The sequence below is a fragment of the Theropithecus gelada genome, chromosome 15, assembly GCF_003255815.1.
Source record: "Theropithecus gelada isolate Dixy chromosome 15, Tgel_1.0, whole genome shotgun sequence".
Classification (NCBI taxonomy): domain Eukaryota; kingdom Metazoa; phylum Chordata; class Mammalia; order Primates; family Cercopithecidae; genus Theropithecus; species Theropithecus gelada.
Genome location: NC_037683.1, coordinates 8,282,016 through 8,290,807, shown reverse-complemented (window position 1 = coordinate 8,290,807; position 8,792 = coordinate 8,282,016). Strand labels below are relative to the sequence as shown.

The following is an 8,792-nucleotide window of genomic DNA, read 5'->3' as shown; positions in this document are numbered from 1 at the left end:
AAGATGCCATCGACGATCCTGGACCACATCTCGCCCGGGAAGGGAAGGGTCGCGACCGGACCCTGGAGACCGACGGCTGCCTGGCGATCTGAACCCACCCCGGCGCTGCCCTCCCGCCCCCACTTCCGATCGGTCGAAGGTCACGTGCCCTGACCCCGCCCCCGCAGACGCGGCTCCTCTAGCTGAGAGCTGCGAGCGTCCCGGCTTCCCTTCCGCCGGAAGTAGGGCGACTTTCCTTTTCCGGCTACGGGTCCCCAAGCAGAGCGGGAGGCCGGACCGGGGAGCCAAGCGGCGGCGTCGGCTGCGGGGGCGACGGCGGCGGGGGCGGTAATGGCGGAGCTGGTGCAGGGGCAGAGCGCTCCTGTGGGGATGAAGGCCGAGGGCTTCGTGGACGCCCTGCACCGGGTCCGACAGGTACGGGCGCAGCCGGCTGGCAGGAACACGAGATCCCGAGGCGGGGCCTGGCGGGCGGGGAAGAGGAGTTCGGGCCTGGGGGCGGGAGGCAGCCTGAACCGATGTCTCAGCCAGGCCGGGCCGTTCCGTGGGGTTCCTACAGCCGGGAGGAGCCAGGGGGATAAGGCGCCACTGCGAGGCCCAGGCCCGACCTGTCGGGCGGGTCTCCCAGGTGCTTGAAGTCGCTGGAAAAGGGTTTGCCTAGAGCTTCTGGCCCCATCGTGCCCCAGCGGCCAGCGTGGACCCACAGTGTAGCCAGCGCGGGGTTCTGAACCTCGCGAGGGGAGGGGTCCGGGAAGCCCACGGGGAGGATCTGGGTGTAGACGTAAAGCAGCTGTCTCACCCCCAGTAGCTTGTTAAAACTTGGGGAACGACGTCTTTAGACTTTGTGTTGAGTAGAAGGAACTCGAGGGCATCTTATATGTGAGGGTGCTCTTTGGAGAGGGGAGAGAGGGAGGTGTTACATGTGTGGGGGTGGTCCCCAAGAGGCAGAAATTTCTCCTGGCAATCTTGCCTCTGCTTGGGAGAATGATATGGCCTCATTCCGACATTGAAACTTTACTGTCTGACAATGTCGTACATTCTGTCAGAGTTAAATTAACTGGGTTTTAAAAGGCTCCAGGCTTCCCTAGAGAGTGAATATGGGACCTGCCAAAAATACTCATTAGAACAGAACGTGTTCTTAAATTTTATCTCAAACTTATTTACAAGTTAGCCCTAACACTTCAACTTCCGCTGTTAGATGTCTTATGTTCTCCTCTCTTCTTATGTAATTGTAAGCGCACTGATACTTTAAAAATTGGGCTATAACTAATTACTGCTTGATTCCTAACAGAAAGCCACAGGAGTCATTGTGTTAGAAGAAGGTCTTCACTCGGGCGCTTGAAGATACGGTCTTTACATCTCTTTCCAGTATTCCAGGGGAGGGAACCCTACCTGTTTCCCTGATACTGACTTTTCATGTTATATATTGATGCTCCTATAGACATTATATTGGATCCTAGAACTTTCCAAACCTGTGGTTCCACCTAAAATTTTATCTGATGAATTGTTACTTTACTGCCTAGGTGCCAACCAGTACGGTAGTGAGTATCCATCTTACTTAGACTTCAGATCCACCCATGGCTATAATGGATGAACATACCACCCAGCTCCCCTTCCACCACTCTGCTTGCTGGTGTGTTACGGTGCTCTCCTCTACAGTACAGGGTCCTGAACCTTGTTTCTCACTGGCTACTAATATGTAGTGGCTTTCGCTCTGTGCTGATGTGTGACAGTCAACTTGTTGGCCTTCTATGTCCGGGAAGAATTATAGTCACTGCCTTAAAGGGCTCAGATCCTCAGTTTGCAGAAGGCCTGTAGTTGAACATAAAGTGAATTTTGAACCATTGAGAAGACATTCCGCTTCTCTTGAGCGAGTGGTTGAACTCATATTCTTGGACAGCCTGCTCCAGAGGGAAACCCTCTGTTAAATGCTGACCTAATGTGGATTGTTGAAGCAGTGGTGTTTACTACTAGCAGTGAAAACTTCATTGGATTTGTTCTCAGCTCTGAAATGCACCATTGACTGGAGCAGTAATAAGCCCAATGGAGACAGGGCTGTAAGTGTGTTCCTTCTGAATGTTAACAGCTGGAGGTCCATACTATCTCCAAGGATTTGATGGCCTTTAAAAACTAAAGAAAAAAACAGGTTGGTGGGTAATTTTAGGTTTATTGCATATAGATTTGCATTGGGCAAGAATGGAATGTTAGAAATCTGTAATACTGTATGCTGATGTAAACTTACTCAGAGGATCTCATTTGGGCATCTGGAAGGTGATACTTCTGTTTCTTTGTTATATACACAGCATGTTGCAGAGATGTGATTTTTCTCACCATTAAACAGAACTAAAAGACGGTATATTTATTTAAATGCAAAGCTTTTTCCCCTTTTATGTCTCCTCATAAACCCCAGAGACAGTCTGTAAGGCCCTCTTAAATTTGTCAGACAGTGAAGTGTCTCATGCTCAGTTTTTCTAGCAGATCTTAATAGAATCTCAGTTGACCCTGCTGGGATTTGAACCTGCAGTTTCTATTAAGTCTGGTGTGTGAAGTCCAACACCTTATCAACTAGGCTTTCCCTCTTGACATCTTGAAGCCTCCGTGTATATCCTTTGGACTCTTTGCAGCAAAGTGCATCAGTTGTTGGTTTACTCTGAGCGTGGCATTCTTAGATTGAGAAGAAGTCTCTGAAGATGTCAAATAAAATGTAAAAATTATCCCCAGCAGTGTGAAGTCTAGTGAGTTAATGTTTGGCACAAGCAGGTAATTTACATCCATTCTATAGGGTAGTAGAAATGTGATCTGGGCAAGTCACAGTGGCTCAAGCCTGTAATCCCAGCACTTTGGGAGGCTGAAGTAGGAGGACTGCTTGAGCTCAGGGGTTTGATACCAGCCTGGGCAACATAGTGAGACCTTGTCTCTACTAAAAATTTAAAAAATTAGCTGCATGTGGTGGCCACCCCTGCAGTCTCAGCTATTGTCTCAGCTATTTGGGAAGCTGGGGCAAGAGGATAGCTTGAGCATGGAGATCAAGGCTACAGTGAACCGTGATTGCTCTGCTGCATTCCAGCGTGAGTGACAGAGTGAGACACTGTCTCAAAAAAAAAGAAAGAAAGAAATGTGATCTCATTCAGTTCCATGGATGAAGATCTAAAAAATTGCTGGATATTAAAAAACATCTTGTCTACTTTTCCCAAGTCATTGGCTGGTTAGCAGAAGTAGTGTTTCTTCAACTAGTTCAGATAAGACAAAATGATGTTCCACGGCCGTCTTTATCCTGTCTGTCTAGGTTGCAAGGGGACCTCTGAATGAGTAGATCCAAGTCTGGTTTATGTTGTTCAGTTTTCCTAAAAATATTTTTGAATATTCCTAGAAAGTCTACCGCTGATAATTTAGTAGCACCTGTCATCACGCGCAAGCAATCGCTTGTTAGGATAGTGTGATACCACAGTGCGTTGTAGGTTGACAGCAGCCTTCCACAAGCTGGACCAGCCAGCTGTCTGGCAGTCATCACCTACATAGAAATTGTTCTCCTGAGAAACTACTAATGCTTTTTAATGCTTTTAAAAAAGCATTAGATATGTTTTGATCTAGATAGACTCACTCAATGCCTCTGGATTGTGTAACTACAGCACATAATGTTGATACAGAATGCAGTGTAAATGGTGCTTCTTGAAGTTCAGCATCGTGGTGGCACTACACTCAAATGAGTGTGACCAAGCCATTGTAGAATTAGTAGAAAGTAACCTTTTGACAGATTTTTAGGCCCAAATCTCTTCTTCACTGGCACCTTTTTTGGGGAAATGTTGATTGGTGTGGGGGCCTCAGAAGTTCCACATTCCTCCTGAAAATCTCTCCCAGTGCTGCTGTTTCACACTTTAAGCCTGAGCACTAGATAATTTGGGATGTGTGCTGCATACCTTGGGCTGATTTAGAGCTTTAGTTACTTTACGATTCTGGCTTTTTAGAACAAGCACTGAGTTTCCTTTTAAGAGAACACTGTACATCTACCATTAAAAGAAAAAGCCTCCATTCATTGGCCAGTGTGTTCACCCTGCGAGGCTCATTTAACACATGGTTTTGACTCCCGGTTCAGTTGAGTGTACTGAGCACTCAAGAGATCTGAGTGGTACTCCACTGAGACTGTCTTGTACATGTCCAGTGATTGAATAGCTCAGGTCATCATTTCTCAAGGGACTAACCCCTGCCTGTACACTCATTTTAGCTTTCATAAACACTTGAAGGAAACTAGTGTCTGCAGGAAATCCATGGGCTGCTCCTGTAGCTTTACCTTGTTGGGATCCAGTAGAGTACCTGGCAGAGTGGGTCTTCCTTAAAGGGTTTTGGTGACATCACTGAGGGTGTATGCGCCACCACATGTTAACGGAAGTGCTGAACTTCATATTGGGTATTGGAAAGTAGATCGTGAACTATATATTCCACTGTATGTCTCTAAGGCTTTTCTCATTTTCAGGTGAGAACATTTATAATATGATAATTTATCATGTAATTATTTTGGGATAGAGACAGGGTCTCACTATGTTGCCCAGGCTGGTCTCAAACTCCTGGCCTCAAGCAATCCTCCAACCTCAGCCTTTCAAAGTGCTGGGATGGGTGTGAGCCACCTTACCCCCATGCCTGACTGTCTTTATTTTAAAATCTGATAGCCCATGTGTATTATCAAACTTTGGTTTCTTCTGAAGTACCAGTTATTTCATAGATAGAAATTTACTTAGACCACAGTTCTCAAACTTGTGACCTGTGAGCTATAGAAGACTTACAGTGGGCCTGCAGGCATGCTTTATTTGACCCACACAGCACTAATGCTTAGAAACTAGAGTGATTTTTGGCTGGGCTTGGTGACTCACGCCTGTAATCCCAGCACTTTGGGAGGCCACGGCAGGCGGATCACCTGAGGTCGGGAGTTCAAGACCAGCCTGACCAACATGGAGAAACCCCGTCTCTGCTAAAAACAAAAAAATTAGCTGGGCGCGGTGGCACATGCCTGTAATCCCACCTACTCAGGAGGCTGAGGCAGGAGAATTGCTTGAACCCGGGAGGTGGAGGTTGCAGTGAGCCGGGGTGGTGCCACTGCCCTCCAGCCTGGGCGAGGTTGCAGCCTGGGAGAGATTCCCTTGGCGAGATTGCAGTGAGCCGAGATCGCGTCATTGCACTGAAGCCTGAGCAAAAAGAGCAAAACTTTGTCTCAAAAAAACAAACTAGAGTGATTTTGTATTTTTTAAAAAATGAGATTTCGGGCTAGGCATGGTGGCTCACGCCTGTAATCGCAGCACTTTGGGAGGCCGAGGCAGGTGGATCACGAGGTCAGGAGATCGAGACCATCCTGGCTAACACAGTGAAACCCCGTCTCTACTAAAAATATAAAAAATTAGCCAGGTGTGGTGGCAGGTGCCTGTAGTTGCAGCTACTCGGGAGGCTGAGGCAGGAGAATTGCTTGAACCTGGGAGGTGGAGGTTGCAGTGAGCTGGGATGGTGCCACTGCACTCCAGCCTGGACGACAGAGCAAGACTCCATCTCAAAAAAAAAAAAGTTTTGGCCAGGCATAGTGGCTCATGCCTGTAATCCCAGCACTTGGGAGGCCGAGGCAGGCAGATCACTTGAGGTTAGGATAAGACCAACCTGGCCAACATGGTGAAACCCTGCCTCCACTAAAAATACAAAAATGAGTCAGGCATGGTGGCGCGCATCTGTAATCCCAGCTACTCGGGAGACTGAGTGAGCCACAATAATCGCTTGAACCTGGGAGACAGGTTGCAGTGAGTGGAGATTGCATCATTGTACTCCAGCCTGGGCGACAGAGTGAGACTCTGTCTCAAAAGAGGAAAAAAAAAAGATTTCTGGTTTCCCTAGAAAAGATCTGGCCACACTGCTCCCACAGCCTGCACAGCGATAATCGGGAGGAGCTGAGTAGCTATTGCGCTTTTGATGTGAGGCATTCACACTCTCCGGGTTGCCTTCATTCCCGCCATCTTGCTATTGTTTTATACTGTTCTTTGGGATGCCTAATTGACAGTTTTTTACTTACCTTTTTCTAAATTGTGAGTGAGTCGCCTCTGGTTTTTATTTGAAATTTCTAATGGAAAGAGCTCTGGATGGAGAGTTAGGAGGTCTGAGTCGCCTGGAAGCCGATGCATGACCTTGGGCTGGGTTGGCCTTCCCTAGCATTTGATCCGTAGGCTGTTTAAAGATCTTCCGTGGAAAAGAGATCATGGGCAGTTAAGTTTGGGGAATGCAGGATTAAATAAAGGTGAATTGACTTCTTTAGGACTTGTCAGAACCTTTAACATGCTTGTGTGCATTAACTCCCGCAGGGGTGCAGGGTGTGTTTTGTTGCGTTAACTCCCGCAGGGGTGCAGGATGTGTTTTGTTGCGTTAACTCCCGCAGGGGTGCAGGATGTGTTTTGTTGCGTTAACTCCCGCAGGGGTGCAGGATGTGTTTTGTAAATGTCCTGAAGTTAGATCACTTCATGCCCTCTTTCCCTGGAACCAAATCACATTCTGTGCATCAAACGTCAGGAAATGTGGAGCTAGGTAATTTCAGCAGTCTCTTCAAACCTTTAGATATTCAGAGTGTCCATCTAACTGGATCTGGAAAATTTTCACCATGTTATTTTGGTTCTTGTGCTTTCTCATGTTATATCTGCTATCTATTCATACTCCTTTCTCTCCGCTTCTCTGCTGTGTAGTCTTTATTCTGATACTTTATCTTAGAATCATCCCAATTGAAAATGTTCTGTTGTCCACGCTGGAATGCAGTGACACGATCACAGCTCAGTGCAGCCTGGATCTCAAGGGATCCTCGCACCTCAGCCTCTATAGCCGGCATACACCATCACGCCCGGCCTACATTTTTATTCTAATACCAGTTGGTTACAAATCACTTGTAAGACTGAGTAGCGTGATTGGAAGCAGTGATTTGATTCAGATTACTTACCATTAATTGAAGATCTACTGAGTCCAGGGCTGCTTGTTGGATGCTGGGCCAGTGCAAAGATAACTAAGACAAGTTTGTAAGTGGTTTTATCTTAGTGCGGAATTCAGGCTTTACAACCACCAGGTAAGATAGGACCAGGACTATCAATTCTCTCTCTCTCCATTTTAGTTATAAATTGAGATAGGCTGTCTCTCTCACCCAGGCTGGAGTGCAGTGGCGCAGTCTCGGCTCACTGCAACCTCTGCCTCTCGGGCTCAAGCAATCCTCCTGCCTCAGCCTCCCCAGTAGCTGCCACTACACCCAGCTAATAAGGGCTATTAATTCTCATTTTATATTTGAAAATAATGAGCCAGAGGGAGATAAAGCAGTTTTCTCAGAGGTACACATAGTTAATATATGCAGTAATTATTGAACCCATGCCCTCTGCATTTTAAGAAGGACTTGATTCCTTAGCAGAGGTAGTTGGGTAGTTTTTCATCTCAATGAGGTGGCTGAAGCAGCAGCCTTTTTTTTTTTTTTTTTTTTTAAAGGCAGAGTCTTGCTCTGTCGCCCAGCTAGAGTGCAGTGGCGCAATCTCGAGTCACTGCAAGCTCAGCCTCCCAGGTTCATGCCATTCTCCTGCCTCAACCTCCTGAGTAGCTGGGACTGCAGGCGCCCGCCACCACGCCTGGCTGATTTTTTGTATATTTAGTAGAGACGGGTTTTCACTGTGCTAGCCAGGATGGTCTCGATCTCCTGACCTTATGATCCACCCGCCTCTGCCTCCCAAAGTGCTGGAATTATAGGCATGAGCCACCTTGCCTGGCCTTTTTTTTTTTTTTTGAGATGGAGTCTCACTCTGTCACCAGGCTGGAGTGCAGTGGCATGATCTCAGCTCACTGCAACCTCCACCTCCCGCGTTTAAGTGATTCTCCTGCCTCAGCTTCCCAAGTAGCTGGGACTACAGGCACGCACCATCACGCCTAGTTAATTTTTGTATTTTTTGTAGAGATGGGGTTTCACCATGTTGGCCATGATGGCCTGAATTTTCTGACCTCGTGATCCTCCCACCTTGGCCTCCCAAAGTGCTGGGATTACAGGTGTGAGCCACCGTGCCCAACCTAGCAGTCTTTAAACAGATCATTGGAGGGGATTGTTGGTGGAATTCAATGAAATGGAAGGGGAAAGCTAATGGGCGTGTCACATTTAGGGCCTTTGGTGGGAGCGACCCACTCGGAACAGTATTTCGGCGTAGAGCCTCACCTGATCGTCTTAGCATTCTGCCTACAGATGGGCCTCTCCATATCCACTTTAAATTTAACGGGTGTTTAAGGAGCACCTTCTATGTGCCAAGTATTTTGCTATACATTAGGAAAGTTGTTCTTTAACTTTTTCAGAACATGGACCTTTCTGAGACTCTTGAAACTTTGAACCTCTCCCCAGAAATATTTAAATAGTTTGGGATGTAATTTTGGGAAGTCGTGAATTCTCTAAAACTAACCCCTGGGGCTCCTAATTAAGGACTCTTTGTCCTGAGGGTACCAAGATGATGGAGACAGCTCCAGTCCTCAGCTCTGGTAGTGGGGAGACAGTATAACCAACAGGTCACTCAGTGAGAGTATGCTATTTAGATGTAGTTTATAAGGTGATTTGCAAACACAAATGTGGGAGTATTTAATTCTGCCTAAGCATAGGAGGGATGAGGTTGTCAGGAAAACCTCCCAAGGAGAGCTGCATCTTATTCAATTGTCATAGAATTCTTTATTTCAGTTATTGCCAGTAAGTAGGGCAGGATCAGCCGGGGCTCCATCTCTGATGACAACAAAGTTGTCATTCATGGAGCCCATGTTGTGCTGGGTGCCAG

The 8,792-nt window shown here is 47.0% G+C and overlaps 1 protein-coding gene across 2 annotated transcripts in view; it reads left to right on the top strand.

Annotated features, from left to right (window-relative positions):
- Window positions 1-225: 225 nt before the first annotated feature.
- The window catches only part of FUBP3 (far upstream element binding protein 3), a 59,690-nt gene continuing 51,123 nt past the window's right edge, over window positions 226-8,792 (top strand). For both annotated transcript variants that reach the window (XM_025360184.1, XM_025360183.1), the window contains exon 1: window positions 226-414. In XM_025360184.1, coding sequence (XP_025215969.1) covers window positions 331-414 — 84 coding nt within the window. In that variant the 5' untranslated portion in view covers window positions 226-330. The remainder of the gene's footprint in view (window positions 415-8,792) is intronic.